This window comes from Cottoperca gobio, chromosome 10 (genome assembly GCF_900634415.1).
Source record: "Cottoperca gobio chromosome 10, fCotGob3.1, whole genome shotgun sequence".
In the NCBI taxonomy this organism is placed as follows: Eukaryota; Metazoa; Chordata; class Actinopteri; order Perciformes; family Bovichtidae; genus Cottoperca; species Cottoperca gobio.
Genome location: NC_041364.1, coordinates 20,482,476 through 20,499,085, shown reverse-complemented (window position 1 = coordinate 20,499,085; position 16,610 = coordinate 20,482,476). Strand labels below are relative to the sequence as shown.

The 16,610-nt window shown below is 40.5% G+C and overlaps 2 protein-coding genes across 3 annotated transcripts in view; one reads left to right on the top strand and one right to left on the bottom strand.

The window, feature by feature from the left end:
• The first annotated feature begins 17 nt into the window (after positions 1-17).
• Positions 18-5,789, top strand: gpr137 (G protein-coupled receptor 137). 2 transcript variants are annotated; one of them, XR_003832882.1, is made up of 8 exons: positions 18-161; positions 1,124-1,581; positions 1,713-1,762; positions 1,870-2,101; positions 2,932-3,081; positions 3,324-3,449; positions 3,551-3,679; positions 4,974-5,789. XR_003832882.1 is itself a non-coding variant. In XM_029441006.1 (8 exons), exons 2-8 carry the CDS (start codon positions 1,210-1,212, stop codon positions 5,068-5,070), a joined length of 1,146 nt encoding a protein of 381 aa, XP_029296866.1. In that variant the 5' UTR covers positions 18-161; positions 1,124-1,209; the 3' UTR covers positions 5,071-5,789. The 2 variants fall into 2 exon arrangements, 1 of the variants encoding a protein (XP_029296866.1); XM_029441006.1 differs by having other exon boundaries at positions 3,561-3,679.
• Positions 5,790-7,020: 1,231 nt separating this feature from the next.
• Positions 7,021-16,610, bottom strand: part of syvn1 (synovial apoptosis inhibitor 1, synoviolin) — a 9,668-nt gene continuing 78 nt past the window's right edge. The window contains 17 exon segments of the mRNA XM_029441003.1: positions 7,021-7,904; positions 8,105-8,220; positions 8,682-8,865; positions 9,593-9,650; positions 9,652-9,740; positions 9,895-10,035; positions 10,462-10,619; positions 10,868-10,984; positions 11,918-11,983; positions 12,223-12,322; positions 12,435-12,561; positions 12,905-13,008; positions 13,332-13,380; positions 14,317-14,469; positions 14,580-14,672; positions 14,826-14,977; positions 16,457-16,610. The exon segment at positions 16,457-16,610 is cut by the window's right edge and continues 78 nt beyond it. Of these exon segments, the coding sequence (XP_029296863.1) occupies positions 7,678-7,904; positions 8,105-8,220; positions 8,682-8,865; positions 9,593-9,650; positions 9,652-9,740; positions 9,895-10,035; positions 10,462-10,619; positions 10,868-10,984; positions 11,918-11,983; positions 12,223-12,322; positions 12,435-12,561; positions 12,905-13,008; positions 13,332-13,380; positions 14,317-14,469; positions 14,580-14,672; positions 14,826-14,957 (1,914 nt within the window). The 5' untranslated portion in view covers positions 14,958-14,977; positions 16,457-16,610 and the 3' untranslated portion in view covers positions 7,021-7,677.

The window sequence follows — 16,610 nt, the reverse complement described above, 5'->3', positions numbered from 1 at the left end:
TAAACAACAACTTAAAGAAACCGCGATTTCCTGTCATCTCTGATTGGCGGTTGGGGTTGGATTCAAAACAGTGGCTCCGCCCATCTGACGTCACGTAGATCACACAACACGGAAACTACGGATGACCGTCGTCTGCTGTTTATCCTGTTCACTTCAATAAGGTCTGTTATTATCGTTAAATGAGTACTGACAGTTTATACATTTGATGGGTTTTTTTTGTGATAAAGCAAAGCATAGCTGAGTTACAGCATGAAATAGTTGACATTTAGTTAACAAAGTTAGTTTCAGTTAGCTTAGCCGCTGTTGTTGAGCAGAACGGAACCAGCACGAGCGGTTGTTTATCTTTCCAAAGACCAAAGTAAAGACATTCAGCTAGCTGGGCTGCTGGGTTTCAAAGGTCACTGACAAATACACAGGGGACACGAAAACCTGTACAATATGATGACACGACATAGTCCCACAAATATTACATTACTGCGGTTTGAAATGCTGATGTTAATGTCGAAAATTAAATCGAAGCTTTTTAAGAGTTGTTAAATTAGTATCCTCTCCTGTAAGTACAGCCACCATAACGTGACTGTGTCTATTGTTATATAATGAGGTCACTGTCTATAGTTGAAATCAAATGCAAAGGTTGACACAGCTGGGAAAAGTATCTACACCATATATAATGGTAATTATATCATGGGGTTGTTATTACATTGTCATTATTGATCAACTCTTTTTAAAGTCTGCTTGACTTTGTTCTGAAATACTAAAGAATGGATCTGTAAATGAAAGTTACTGTTTTGACCTCCCTTCACCATCCAGTCCAGTGTGAAGAATAGTAGCTGGACAACTTCATATGGAATTTGCCACATACCTTATAAACCCATACTATGATTTATATCAATATTGGAAAAAGTTGTAGGGCTGCACGATTATGACCAAAATGATAATCAGGATTATTTTGACCAATACTGAGATGAAAATTATTTATCAAAACAAAAACATTGGCCACAAAATGATATGGTCTCATTGTGTATATTGTCCAAACTCAGTACTATTAATTAAGGTATATGTTTTTCCTTCACATTGCCCATCTCTTGCTCAGTATTCTGCTCATGAACTGACCTTGTTTCAGGTCCCACATGTAACCGTCCGGCCTGAAAGGTTTGGCACTTTCTCTGTGATGATCATGGACAGTTAGTCAGTCCTGTCAGTACTCCAATGGAAGCTTCAGTCACAGCTGCTCCTCCACCCATCTCCTCCAGCCCACTGCCCCTGCGACCGGCCATTGCCCTGTCGGTCCAGCTCGGCTTCACTATCCTCTACACCTCCCTATACGCCGGACTGTTCCTGGTGGTGTACACACAACTCTGGCTTCTCTACCTCTACAGACACAAAAGATGGAGCTACCAGAGTGTCTTTCTGTTTCTCTGCCTGCTCTGGGCTGCCCTCCGCACCACCCTCTTCTCCTTTTACTTCTGTAATGCTCTGGAGGCCAACCACCTGCCTGTTGCAGTGTACTGGCTGCTCTACTGCTTCCCTGTCTGTCTGCAGTTCTTCACTCTCAGCCTTATTAACCTGTATTTCACTCGGGTAAGACTGGGGATACAGCAGGGAAATACTGATAGAAATTGACAAAAATGATTGTTCTGACACAACCATAAATATAAAAAGTGAAAATACAAGATGCTTATTAAACGCCTTATTTCTCTCTTGTACCACAGGTGTTACTCAAAGTGAGAAACATTTACAGCTCAGAAGTGGACAGAGGAGTGTAAGTTTCACTCTGCAATAAAGCATAAGAGAAAAAGCCCTTTTGCCTGTAGAATAATGTATCAAGCAGTGAAACACAAGTACTAATCCATTCTGTGTCTTCCTCAGGTGGCTGGCACGGTGCATGTACGGTGCACTGAGCGCCATCTTCCTCTGTGTCAACGTGGTTTGCGCAGCTCTCAGGGACAGCGTTGCCGGCGGCGAGTGGACCTGGAATCTGGTCCTGGTTCGAGTTCTGGTCAACGACTTGCTCTTCATCCTGGACGCGGTGTTACTGGCCGCTTTGCTGTTGCTCCTGACCAGACACTCACGCTCCACCAGCCCGTACCTGATCAGCAAGGTGTGCTAAGCATCAGTCTTTGAGAATGACCTGAAGCAGCAACGATTTTGTTTTGATAAAAATGTGAAAATAAACGTAAATTAAAAGGGTACTCCCCTGACTTTACAAAGCAAGTGCAGCATTAGTCCTACTCCTAGTCTTATGTCTTTCTTTAGTTTTTTATTTGGCAAAACAAAAGGTATGTATCATGTTGGGCACAAACAAGTATACAACACAATACAGAAGAGCTGATGACAAGAACAAAAGTATATACATATTAAAAAAGATAATGGATGAAAAATAAAATAGAACAATGAAATGAAAGACAAATAGATATATTAAATAAGTTGAACATTAAATTATTATAATATTAATACAAAAATAATTGAAAATCCTAAAATAAATAAGGACAAGCAATAGAAAAAAGAATGAAGTCTTTTTGAACATAATATTAATAATAAACTTCTATAGTGCCTTTCAAAGCCAGAGTTACAAGATGCTTCACAAGATACACCACCAAACAATATAGGTGCAAAGATATTGAATCATAGGTAATAAAAGAAAACAGAAAATGTAAAAGAAAATCCTACTCAAAAAAAGGGATTTCAAGAAGTGGTCAAACCTAGAGACATAAAACTAAATGTAACATAAACTACATTGAAAAATTGGAAACAACATTATACAAATGTGGGTGTACATGTTGGTTTATAAAAGTGTTTTAAACTGAGGCACTGACTCAGCTGATGTGATATTGAGGGGGAATGCATTCCACACTGTTGGAGCTAAAATGGTTGAAGCACGACCCCCCCTGCCAGGCTGCCAGGCTAACCCTGTGTTTTTCTCTTCACTAGGGCACCACGGTGTGTCGTACAGCAGCACTGGGAGTTGCAGTGATCTTGTTGTTTGCCAGTCGAGCCTGCTACAACCTGACGGTGCTCATTCTGTCTCAGAACCACCGGGTGGAGTCGTTCAACTTCGACTGGTACAACGTCTCCGATCAGGTGATCATCTAAACGTCTGAGTCCAAGCACTCTTAGCCAATGCAGCGCTCAAGTTGACAGTAACGGCTGTCTTTAAAAAATATATATATCAGAACATCATGGCCAGTAAAAGCACTACTAGATAACCCTGTGTGTGTGTGTGTGTGTGTGTGTGTGTGTGTGTGTGTGTGTGTGTGTGTGTGTGTTGTGTGTGTGTGTGTGTGTGTGTGTGTGTGTGTGTGTGTGTGTGTGTGTGTGTGTAGGCTGACCTGCGCAGTGAGCTGGGCGACAGGGGCTACCTGGCCTTTGGCGCCATCCTCTTCATATGGGAGCTGCTCCCAACCAGCCTGCTCATCCTCATCTTCAGAGTGCGCCAGCCTGCTCAAGAGGTAGTGAGCGCATCGGACAGACACCGGACTGAATGTCAACTAAATAAAGACATTTTAGTGCTAAAGCAGTGGAAGTCATTTCAACCTGTGTGTTTCTTCTGGTTTTCACAGAGCAGCAGCATGGCCGTTAACAACAGGGTCCTACCTCGTCCATATTTCTTTGATGACCCTCAAGGCAGCGATGAGGACTCACCTGTTCCATGGGCACGCACTTCACATCCACACTCAAGGTTCTGTCTTCACAGCTAGAGCTGTCACGTTTAGAAAGTCAATCAACAGAAAGTTATTTATCAACCGTGTCAATGATTGAAGTCGGTGCTCGTCCAGCTTCTTCAATGTGATCATTGACTGCTTTATTATATTAGGGCTGCAAATAAAAATGATTTCAGTTGTTGATTAACGTTTAGATCATTTTCACACTCAATCGATTCATCATGTAGTTGATAAAACGTCAAAAGGTAATTGTAAAACATTCATTCACTTTACTGTGAAAGGAAACAAATATTTACGTTTGAAAAGCTTGAACCAGAAAGGCATTTTTGCTTAATCAGTGTCTGAAATGATTACCCGATTATCCATGTTCAGATTCTTTTCCTGTTGCCGGACTTATCAATTAATTGTTGCAGCTCTGGTTTTATGTCATAGTAAGTTGAGTATTTTTGGGTTTTAGACATTTGATTGGACAAAACAAGACATTTAAAGAGATCACAGTCTTGGCTATAGACTATAGACCAAACAAGTAATAGAATTATAAAGAAAATAATTGTTTTATAAATATTTATAACGCCCTCCACGGTGTTATAATCTTAGGGCCTTAACCTTTGTGCCTCACTTTAAAAAAACTCCCATAAAAGGATATATTAATTGTATTGTCCACTGTTATATATTTTAACCAGCATCAGTCCGGTTTATAGCTGCCAAATATTCAGATATTTTGCAGAATTTTAAACCTTTAAATGCCAGTTAGTTTACATGATGCCATTGTTGACACAATTTGAATTATTTTCCGTATATACTAAATGCTAGAGGGATTTCTTTTCAATGATGATGCAACAATATTGACTTTTATATGCATTTATATTCTTTGTGCAGGAAACCATGTAAATAGCAGGTATTTGACCCACAGAGTAAACATAAGAAAAAAACTCATCTGGTGGAAAACAGTAAAAACTACAATGTGGAAGCCTCCGGATGTAAAGCCTGATATAATAGAAAGCAGGATTTTATGCTGTAATGGCCGATAGTTAAAAAATGTGGTTTCAATGGGGACATTATTGTCCTTAAGGCTCGGACTGTACGATGGCAACACACTGTATTACAGACTTATTATAGGAGCTGAGGGATGAACTTTGTCACACCATTGCCAAAATGTATCAGCGAAGCCAACACGATGTAAAAAGAAAAAGAAAAAAAAGTGATGTATAAGGGTTAATACATCTTAGATCAGAATCAATTATTTTGTCTAAATGTTGTAATTAGATTAGGTTTATGTTCTGATGTATGCTTCCTCTCACTGTGTTTCAGCTGGTACGGATCAGAGACCGCTCCTCTCCTGTTTGCCAGCAAACCTCTAGACCACAGCCACCAGCACCACTCCTTCTACTCCACCCCCCAGAACTGACCCTGACTCCACTATCAGGGTCAGCGTGTCCTCAAGGGCAGACCGCACACAACTACCAGCCGGCACTACTTGCCTCTGAACTGTTTTTGCACTGAAATCCTCAGGAACTCATCAAACAAACATTGAATATGCACCTTGTAGATTTGAATATGCACCTTGTAGATTTGAACAGAGACTATAGTGAAAACATTTTCTTGGCTCAAAGGGAACAAACTAGCGGGAGAAGCTCTGGCAGACAAACATTGTGCTCGTTAATCTCCTTAAAAAGCGCTAAAGGAGATTAAGTCACAATGTGTTAGCTTCTTTTTATAAATCCCTCTCCTATTGTTGAAGAAACCAGGTAAACCAGGTAAAAATTGCACATTTAGCTTCGATAGCATTCCTTATAATTAATGTTCATAAGCTTGGCAACAACCACAGACATTACTAATTTGCAGTTTTTTGAAGAAGGTAACTTTTCTCTTACACTGACAAGTGTAGGAAATTGACTAAAATACAAATGATCATTTGTCATTTGATAAATAATTCCACATCAGCAGGTTGTCTCTTGTACACATCGCTCAACTGTTTCCTTCTTGTCTATTTTAGTTTAGATGTCACTTTTGCAAAGAGTTTCATAATTTTTCATTTTAAAAAGTTGATTCTGTATTCCTCTTGTATAATTGTATTTTAGTTTGAAAGTTTAACTTATTTTATAAATACAGTTCAATCAAATGTTATTCTCCTTTGTGTGTTTACTGGAATGAGGCTTCCTCATAGCGAGTCACTCTCATGTGACTTTAGCACATGATTGATGTTTACTATGTAAAAGACCAATACAACAATCTGAAAGCACGTCCAGCCTGTTGCTAAGGAAGAACGTTTGCAGTGAAAAGTGCAGTGTTTTAGATTTTTAAATGTTTTATCCATTGGTGAACATTAGGTCTACTTTTATACGGGTTACTTTGTATTTTACAGGCCTGTGATCTCTGCATAATTTCTTAATAAATGATATGGTTATAATAAGGAAGTAAACAAATGATTTGATTGGAACACAGGTCAGCTGAACATAAAACACCATTTTGAAAAAAGAAAAGACAACATGTCTTTAATAATAATTGAATACTGAAGGAAAATGTAGTTTGATTTGAAAAGAGCTTTTTCTTTCAAGGAAGTTCCTCTTTCCTAGAATTAGTAGCAACACACTTACTATCCAGGAAACTTCCTGGGAAATTACTCAAAACATATAGATCTATAAGTTAAATTATTACTGCATTACTTAATTGTTTGAAGTGGGGCTGAATGAGGTACTTCTCCAGTCACTGTATTACCTGCTGTAGATGGAGGGCTGCACGCCTCCAGTTTGGAGAGACAGACAGGAGTACCAGCAGGAAGCTGAGCAATGTCCTGCTGTGGACGGAAGCAGCAGCTAAACATGTTTTAGACACCTAAAACAATCTACATCAGATTAAGTGTACGCTGGATTTAGAATATTTCCACCGCTTTACCTTGTTGTCAGAAGCCTTTTCTGACAGGAACTGAAGTCGATACTCTACTAAACATAGTGTACACTCAAATTGATATTTAGTGTCTAAAGTATGTTTTGCTGCTGCCCCCGTCCTCAGCTTAGCTTCTGTCTGTAAATAATACACTGACTATGGATAAGCACCTCATACAAACAAGAACATTACCTTTACAACAATAAAAGCCGACAGGGTCGTGTCTCAGACGGCTATTCTGACTGGGATTCTTGTTTTGCGTTTCTGGCAAGAGACCATTTTTATCCTACAAAACTAACTTAAGAGTGTTTTTACGTACGACTGATAAGTTTTAATTTTATAGCCCAATCTTTAATTCAAAGGCAACATTTAAGCTCTGACACAGAAAGTCCTCACAGTCTACGAGCTTCACTTTAACACATTCCACCTCTATGGCATCCCTTTGTGAACATACACACTGATATACGTGTTGTGCTGCCATTTCAGTCAAACAGTTTATTCTGCATTATGTACAGATCATCCTATTAAAACTCTTTATACAGTATGTACATATTCAAATAAATCAGTATGTTACAGCGACTGCAGTGGCAACAGAAGAGTGATGAATGTTAAAAAAACTAAACAAAAGCCAAAGCAGTTGAACAACTTCCCTCGATTTGAATTCATTGGATCCGACACTGATCCAGGTGTAACATGTTGATGTGAATGAGACCACCTTTGTACTCGGGAAATCTGAATTAAACAAAAAAATCAAATTGCAGGCGAGGATCTCACCGACAGTTAAACTACCAAACACAAATCCAAACAGCGTCTCTCTCACATTGACCAAATAAATGGCTTTGAAACTCCTCTGCCGCCGGATTAAACTCACAAACACCTGCAGAACTTATTGCAGTAGTCATTCTGGGATGGTGGGGGGGAGGTGGTGTTATTGCTTTCCGACACAGAAACAGTCCAGATATGCGGCACCGATCATTGCGTCCCCCGTTAGCCTGAGTCCAACTTGACAGTTAGAAACCGGAGCCTGTGGAAGGAGAGCGCCACAAGGAAGAAAGAACCAAAAGCAACGATCGATCAGCGCAGAGTTCCTGCCGGTCCAGAGCAATATGTCCGAGTCAGAACACGTGGATCAGTTATCCGGAGGGGGTGAAGATGATGGTGAGGACGTCTCTAGCTTACGAAGGCGGCGGCGCCTCAGCTCTGCGGCGTTGGGCTCTCCGTCCTCCTCCCCTTCCCCTTCACCCACCCCTTCACCCACCCCCGCCACTCCTTCGTCCATCTCTTCTTTTCTTTCCGTGTCCGAGGCGGTAGAAGTAGAGTCAGCTGGCTGAGAGGTAGCTCCGTCCAGCTGCTCAGCTGGAAACGGGTAAAATAAATAAATAAATAATTCAGTCAGGTTTTTTGTTTAAAAAGAGACAGTTCACCCCAAACTCAAAAATACAAATTCTTATTCAAAACATGCTTTCTTAAAAATGTATTATCGATTTATGGGGTGAACTGTCGCTTTAATGTTTTTAGTCGTCTTGGTGGTTTATGAGAAGTGTCAGTTTACTTACAGCTGGTTGAGTCTTTCTCCTGGCTGGGACTGTCCGTGCTGCTGCCAGCTGCAGGGGGTGAAGCAGCGGTGTTTGTCCCGCTGGCTTCTCCAGCGCTGCCCTCAGCCCGAGGAGGACTGTGGAGAACACAGCAGACAGTGAATCAGTGAATCTTTTTAAACTGGTAAAACTTGATTGTATTACTACGACGGCGTATTAAGGGGCAGCAGCAAAGCCGGGGGAAGGGGTGGAATATTCAGAGAAGGGAAAAAAAGAAGACTTTTCTGAGATTGAAGTCTTGAATTAACGAGGGAAAAAAAGATTGCAAAGTATAATATGATTTGGTCATCCACTGCCTAATAGACAGCAAGCGTCTGTGGTGTGATGAGGTTGATCGAGCTCGCAAAGTGAAGCCATGTGGTTACTTGACAACACAATCTTTGGGAGTTTCTTTTCTCATAAACGTGTGCTTTTTCTTCTTCTTGTAAATGTTCCACTTTAATGTCAGAAGCTTTTTGTTTTTTTTTCTCAGAATATTATTATTATTTTTCTTTGACCTACATTGGCCCTAATATTGTCAAAGTCTGAGCTCGGTTACCTGAGCGTGGCGACGGTGCTGAGGTAGTGGTGGATGTTGAGCATGGCGGCGTCGAGCAGGGTGTGGATGTTCTGGAGACACTGGAGCCGGGCCTCCAGGCCCTGCCGCCCCTCTGCCTCCAGCTCCCTCAGCTCTTCCTCCGACAGCCGGGACAGAGAGGGAGGAGGAGGAGGCATCGACGACACTGGAGGAAGAGAGGAGAGGAGAGGGATTAACACAAGCTGGTGCAGCTGAAGCTTACACTTAGCTACAGCTACTGACGTGGGCACAAGCTCAGTGAGCAAAGAATGGACAATATACACGAGGAATATATGTGCAACAGTTTGCTCCACCGGTTGAACTATTAAACATGTGAATCACTGCATTTCTTGCCCTTTGTGAACACTTTGTAACGTAATTTTAAAAAGTGTTGGACAAATGTGTTTTCTCGATCCGACTGGGAGCTGCATATTTAAATCGATTAGTTGGCAACTAATAAATGTATCGGCAACTATTTTTATTATAGTTAAAAGCTTTTTAAATATGAATATTTTCTGGTTTCTTTAGAGTAAAAAAGTAAAGTGACTATTTGAGTTGTAGACAAAACAAGACATTTTAGGACTTGGACTTTGGGAAACACTGATCGGCATTTTTAACCTTTTCTTTGTCATTTTATAGACCAAACGACTAATCAATAAATCGAGAACATAATTGTAAATTGCAGCACCGAACAGACGTTATGAATGTTATGACAGGATAGTATGTTGCCATGGTAATACTCAGCACTTCCTTAAACAAAGGCTGAACAAAAGAAGTAGGACAATATTATCATCTCCATGACATCTTTCTTATTATTTCTATTCTTAGAGGAGTTTACGACACTAAGTTGTATTTATGTCAGGTTGCGAGACGGTACAGAGTTTTGTGCTTACCGAAGGGAGGAGGTGGAGGCATGGGCAGCCACGGTGCAGTGGGGAAGGGAGGAGGGGGGAAGGTAGAAGGGGAAGCCTGGAATAGCTGATCCTGGAGCAGCAGCACCTGCAGCGCCGACTGCAGCCGACGAGCTGGCTTGGCTGCTCCCTGATGGAACAAACAAAACAGTTTGGGTAGATGTTAAGCTATACCAGAGTATGAAATCAAATAAAACAAAACAGATACCATCAATAACATGAAATTGGCCAACAGTCACAGATACTTTGTTTGTTTTGGTGTGGTAACGAGGAGTTATCCTTACCAGCTGCCTGTGTCGCCTCTGTGCTGCCATGTGGAGCGTCTGTGTTACCAGGAGCTGCTGCAGCAGGGGGGGGCACTGCAGGGAAGGGACCCCAGAAGGGGAAGACGCCAGGAGGAAAGCCAGGTAACATGCCTGGAGCCACTGCAGAGGAAAGGGAACAAAAAGAGATCCTTACCAACCCTGGAGAAGGGTCCAAATATGTCTTTACCAGAGGGAATTCAAAACATGACTCATTTGCTCTGCAAAGTGGTCAACATGACGGGAGAGCTGCTAATTTAGCAAGAAAGGTTGAACTTGTGCAACCTTAAGACGGCAACACAAGTGCCGTGTGTAAAACAGTGTCTTGAAGCCCATGAATGAAATCGCTTCTTGTAGTAGAGATAAAAAGATACATCCTGTCTGAAACCAGTAAATGTACTCTGAGGTATTGAATGTGTCGTGTTGCATAAGCGCTGGTTTACTCTCGTTACACAGCTGAGGGCAGCCACGTGACATGCGTTACGCACTGCCAATCATTTGGGAGTAGCTTGGCGTCAGGTGTTCAGGTGTAGTGGTTTTTACTCTCACCATTGGCGGGTGGGGCTGCGGGGGCGTTGGCGGGGGCTGCAGGAGCAGGGGGCGGGGCCTGGGCCGGGGCTGGAGTCTGGTTGTTATTGGATGCACGGAGGACGTCCATGCGACAGGTCGGGCAGGTCTGCTGCCTCTGGAACCAGGAGCGGAGGCAGCTGTGGGGAAGAGAAGGAACGGAAACATTAACTGAAGTACAAGAACAAACAAACAGCAACATTTACCCAAAGTTCTTGTTTTCAGTCCTATGTAATCTGCCGGACTGACTCGTTTACTGTTCAAATACAGGAACTGTGCGTGTCATCAGTTTTTGTAGATGCTGACCACGTCCAACTTCTACATTTTTATGTTTGTTTGCAGTCCAGAATCTTTCCTGCTGAGTCAGGCTGTTGACCACAGGACTTACCTGGAGTGGAAAATGTGATTACACGGAAGTTTCTTGGCTCCAGTGACCATTTCCTCTCGACAGATGATACAGACGTTGTCAGAGGCCTGCAGATCTTCAGGAGTAGCATCAGGGTATCTGACACATGGGCAAAGATTTGAAGAAAATTAACAGATTTGTACAACATGTCATGCTTTTTAATATCCCCAAACAAAGATTACTAGCATCACTGAATATTGTCCTGAAAGAGCAGCCGACACACAAGAAAAACTAATGAGCCAAACAAATAGATCCGGATCAACACCTAAAATATACTGATGTACATCAGACAACTCGTATGGGTTTGCTACAAACTGAGTCAGAGTCAGTGCTTGTCAAAGTTGAATTTTTAACACTGTGCATGTTTTCCTGCAACCTCTCAAAGCATTACCACTGAATAGAGACTTGAGAATAGTTTGCATGCAGGCTGGAGTCCATGTCATTAACTGAGAATACAAATCCCACTCACTGTGTGTTTTGAGTAAATAAATGATGTATAAATGAATAAGACGCACGGGGAAATAAAGACTTTAGCGATCAGTAAAGGCTCATGCCTTTTTCTCGACTGTCGAGCACTTTCATGTCTTATTCTTTGATGAGTGAAATCGGAGTTTAAGTAAAGGTCATATTACATAAACCTTCACTTTCTTTTATCTATTTGTTTATCTTTAAAATGTGCAATGTCCATGTTATAGCTGAAATACTGTATCATAATTGTTTCCCTGTCAGGTAGACAAATGTATGCAGATTGTTAAACATGTACATTTACTTGTAAATGGTCACTTTAATTGTTTGGTAGAGGCTTAAAATAACGGTGTCTTCAATTAAAAGGGTTTTTGTTGTTAAAAAGAAGAAAAGCTTTTTCACTGCAGACCTTAAAAAGGATCAACATTACTTTGTCTTTTCATGCTATTATTCTTTTTATTTGGCTTTATTTTATTAAATGTGGCCTTCTGTTGTTATATCGTCTTCTGTAGCTTTTGCTTCGTCTGTCAAAGCAACTAAACTAAAGTTATTATTATTGTTACTCACAGTGTATTCATGTTGCGGATAGCTCTCCGGGACATTATAGCATCTGTTACAGCTTTCTTGAACTGCCTGAGAGAAAAAGAGAAAACAATACCTTTTAATATTCATTGTAATTATCAAGCGACTAAAAATGTTATTCAACCTTCGAGTAAAACGTCTCATGTATGGAACTGTCACATAAAATATCATCATCAAGATTTGTAAAGGACTTATTTCATACATTTGCATAATAATTAGACCTGTGAGAGAAAGTCAGATTAGTGGAAGTAACAAAACATAAGAAACCTATAAGACACACAGCTGCTCACCTCATAGCCAGATACATGGGCCGAATGGCGAACAGGGGGAAGGTGTGGACCTTTATCATGATGGTCATGAAGGCAATGTACAGCAGCACTTTGATGAAACCTTGAATAGAAAACATAAACTAATATTTGAGTCTGGCTGCCACCATTTTTGTGTTGAACTACACACAAACAAAAAATGATTCCTGCATCACATTTCCAGCTGAACACAGTACCTGTGAAGAGCTCAGTGTAGAGCATGTAGACGGCCTTGTTGTCCCAGGGATTCTCACTCTGCAGGTCGATAGTGTGCAGAAGGTACTTAATGAAGGTGGTCAGCACCATGGTCAGCAGGATGGCATACTGCGGGGCACACAGAGGCGATATCCTATTGAGATCATTTATGCACATTGCTGTGTGTATATTAGCTATTATTATTATTATTATTATTATTATTATTATTATTATTATTATTATTATTATTATTATTATTATAAGTAATGGGTGTGGGGACACGAGAACTTAGTATGATTGGATTAAATTAGGAGGTTGTCTTTGAGACAGCGGCGCCAACAATGATCCTATTTGGAAATGCTTAGGAGGGAAAGTTGAAAAGTTGTCTATTGCCACTTTAAATGATCAAAGATGGGTTAAATAAGCCTTTCACAGCTAGAAACACGGAGCTCAGCTTCAAAGTCAGACAAACCTCAAATCCAAAAACAAGCTGGACTGAGGCTCCTCGAGTAATGATGCTGTGACAGGCATGGTTGACAAACAGGAAGTCCAGAACAGCAAGCAGTCCCATGAGAGCTGCAGGAAATAAAGAACATTGAATAACACTTGTACATGCAAGAGTACATTCAGAATTTAAAGATGTATCTGATGGACAGCCGACTGAATGGATTTTGTAACAGTGTTTGGAACATGTTGTTGTGGTCTGTTAAACTGCGCTGCACCTGGCGTCATTAGCAAACAGCAATGATTTGCATACAGTTTCATTTAGCCTAAAGACCGGTTTCATAAGTAGAGTCGATACAACAGAAAGAGTTAGAGACAGAAGACAAAGATTAAAAACCACAGAAGGGCGGGGAGAATGATTTCTGACGTGGCAGATAAAGATAGCATGTACTTACATAATACTCTGAAGTGAAAGATCCAGGATATGTTTGGACTCCGTTCCATCTGAAGGACAAAGATAACATTATTTATGTACTTAAAACACGTACAGTCAATTATGTCTATTTAGTCATTGAAATATCAATTGTGGTTCTGAATTATATTTGTATGGGATTGCCCGCACAGAAACCTGTAATATGTTTTAGTTTGATATGCAGCTATCGACCGCCCTCTAGTAAGGACAGTATGCTCAGAATCAGAATCAGAAATCTTATATTTGTCCCACGATGGGGAAATTTACATTGTTACAGCAAAGAGCAAGAGAGTAAAGTGGCTGGTACACAGTTAAATAGAATAAAATACAGTAACAGTAATATAAGTAATATAAGTACAGTCATTGGAAAGAAATGTGTAGGAGTGAATGTTGCACATGACAATGGTAATTGCAAAAGTTATAAAAAGTGAATATTGCACGAGGCATTGATAATTGCACAGTGTTGGAATAGACTTTTTTCGGTGTGGTGGTGTACCAATGCTTTTCACTTCCTTCAAAAAGTTGTAGTTTTCAGTATGGCACATTAAAGGCCTTTTACACTAAATCTGTAATTGAATCTTAATTAGTTAAATGTCAAATAACAATGTTTCTTCCACTCTGGTACGCAGCGTTAGCCACACACCATCTGCCCCATGTTTCCTTTCTACCTTTAAACAGAACAGCGGATTAAGTGTGCTGAACATTAGGGCTGTGCTGAATGTACAAGCTTCTTTTGAGGTTTTTGTTATTGTGGTTGTAGAAATGTAAATCATGGTGCTGTTCATTGCTGCTAGTCCGACCCGTTAATACAGATGTGTACAGCAAGTGGGAGAGCAAAAGAGGTTTTGACTGCATTCAAATGTAGATTCAGAATTTGAATGTCAACGTTATGAATGTTGCTTCACACTACATAATACTATGTATTATGTAAGATAACAGAAGTCGTTTCTTTCTTTCTCATCACTCACAAAATCCACCCGGTCCTCAGCCAGCCAGTGGAAGCACTTAAGGAAGAGCAGGAGTGTGAAGAGGGCGACGAAGCGAGGGGAGAAGTCGTCCCTGAACACGGTGAATGCCAGGCACGTCTCGGTCACAGCGTACCAGGAGCGCTCAATGAGATGCTGATGGTGGAGAGGAAAGAATGCACATTAACAAAGATAGAAAGATTAGATACATTGTTCTCTTTTAGAACAAAGACCATGCATTGCATATTAAACTAAAACAACTCTACCTCCATTTCTGCAGCCCTTAGTTGTCCGAAGAAGACCTTCCTCATGAACTTTCCCAGAAGAAACACCAACACAAAGGCCTGAATGTACAACACCTGATACGAGAAATGAAAAGCTGAGTTGTCACAATGTCACTGATATGACTCTTGAGGAAATATTGACATATTTAAAAGCTATTACTATAGGTAAAATATTTTTTAAATTTACAACAAACTCCAGATTTAACTTCACTTTAGCGCCGCTCTTACCGCCATGCTAGGGCTGCTCTTTGTGAGGTAGACCACAGTCGGGTAGAACTGGTTTTTGAGGAGGTAAGCATGTGCCACCACGGCCCCAGTCAGAGCCAGACTGGTGGCAGTCACCAAGGTTGCTCGCACCATTTTGGACTCGGCTACAGAAACTGTGGTGGGGAAACAGGTGAAGGAAGAGGAAAAGAAGGTTCAGCAGCATGCAAAGAATTGCTGGATTATTTTCTCCGACAGATTTGTAAAACAAAACTGCTTCATATGTTTTATTATCAGCCATTTTGCAGCCCAACAGCTTAAGTTTCTTTTTGTTCCCATTCATGAACAATAGGTTATTCAATAACTATATTAAAAAGGCATTCAAACAATAAACCAGGACAAACAGCAAAACTCTCAAGATCCAGTGTTGAAATATCCTTAACTAAAATGTCCCAGTACTCTGATAATGAAGTCTAGGTGAGGACAATAGATTGGTTTCTTCATATCTTTGTTCATTAGAAGATTGCGTGGAAACCTTATGGCTGGATTTGGAGAAAACCTGGAGAAATTGTGCATCTCACCATACAACATGGCATTTTTAAAAACGGCACTGTTCAGGCCCATGGCCAGACGTACATTGCTTAATCCATGTATGTATTGTATTGTATTGTATGTATAAATCCCATATCTCATGTGGAAATCTTACTAATGCAAAGTAGAATTTTCAAAACTTAAATGATTGGCTCCTGTGGAAGCAATGCACTTCAAAACAAGGTGATGTGTTTGTTACTGATTAGAGTAGCATATTTGCAGGAGTGAACGTGTTTCAAAAAAAAGTGTAAGGATTTCCTACAGGGTTTTACATTAACCGCACCAGCTTTCAAGCATTAACCACGCATGGTTTAACTAACAGTCTGTCTGCCAGGTGAACACAAGCGTTGAGTTTGTGAACCCAATCTTTACTACAAATAACCCATGACACAATTTGCAATCTGATTTTAGTAATAGGACTTCAAGATGAAATATAAGTTTGTACAATACTGTTACCACTTTTGTTTAATAACAGCTGGAGTGTAAGGGGGCCTTTTGTTAGACCACACAACAGTATTGACATCAGCGCAGGTAAAATGTTCAACATTAAACTATTGACGCTTGATTTCATTTCCTCCTGCATAGATGCTAAGCAGTGCACTTAGTTAGCATTGTGTACACTCCCACTATTGCAGCTACTGAATCACTCCCTCCTATGCTACCTTTTCTACATTTAATGCAACATAATAAACCAAGTTAACTCTTATTTCCGGTTAAATTAAAGTAGCTAAACACAAACATGTACCTTCCTAGTGAAGGGACAGCTCTTTTAGCTAACTTAGCTCGCTAACATTAAAGCTAACATGATAAAATGCAGTCTAGAAAATCAGACCAACCTTGTGAGAGCTTTCCAAGAAAAAGAGACATTTTACTTAAACTAGGGAGCTAGTTACATACTTTTCAAAAAGCTGAATATATATGCGTTTGTATGAGTAAGGTTACTTTACTCCAGAGACTGTCTAGTTAACTGTCAAAGACAGGTAATTCGGTTAGTTCGCTAGTGTTAGCTAACGTTAGCTAGCTAGCAGGTAACGTTACAGCTGTCAGCACTATGCGGGACTCACCGACTCGATGTCTGCGGAAGACTTGCTCCTTGGTTAATTTGACGGATGTCTCCTAGCCTGCTAAAATCTATATATTTTTAGCTGCTACTCCATTTCGATCGTTTCACGGTAGCCCCTCTATAATATGTATTATCCTCGCCCCTGTTCGTCTGGC

Bases quoted from the DNA above. Each gene is read 5' to 3' on its own strand.
- gpr137 (XM_029441006.1), top strand. From the start codon at position 1,210: ATGGAAGCTTCAGTCACAGCTGCTCCTCCACCCATCTCCTCCAGCCCA. The intron at 3,082-3,323 runs GTGATCATCTAA...GTGTGTGTGTAG, and splicing joins GGTACAACGTCTCCGATCAG to GCTGACCTGCGCAGTGAGCT. The intron at 3,450-3,560 runs GTAGTGAGCGCA...TGGTTTTCACAG, and splicing joins TGCGCCAGCCTGCTCAAGAG to AGCAGCAGCATGGCCGTTAA.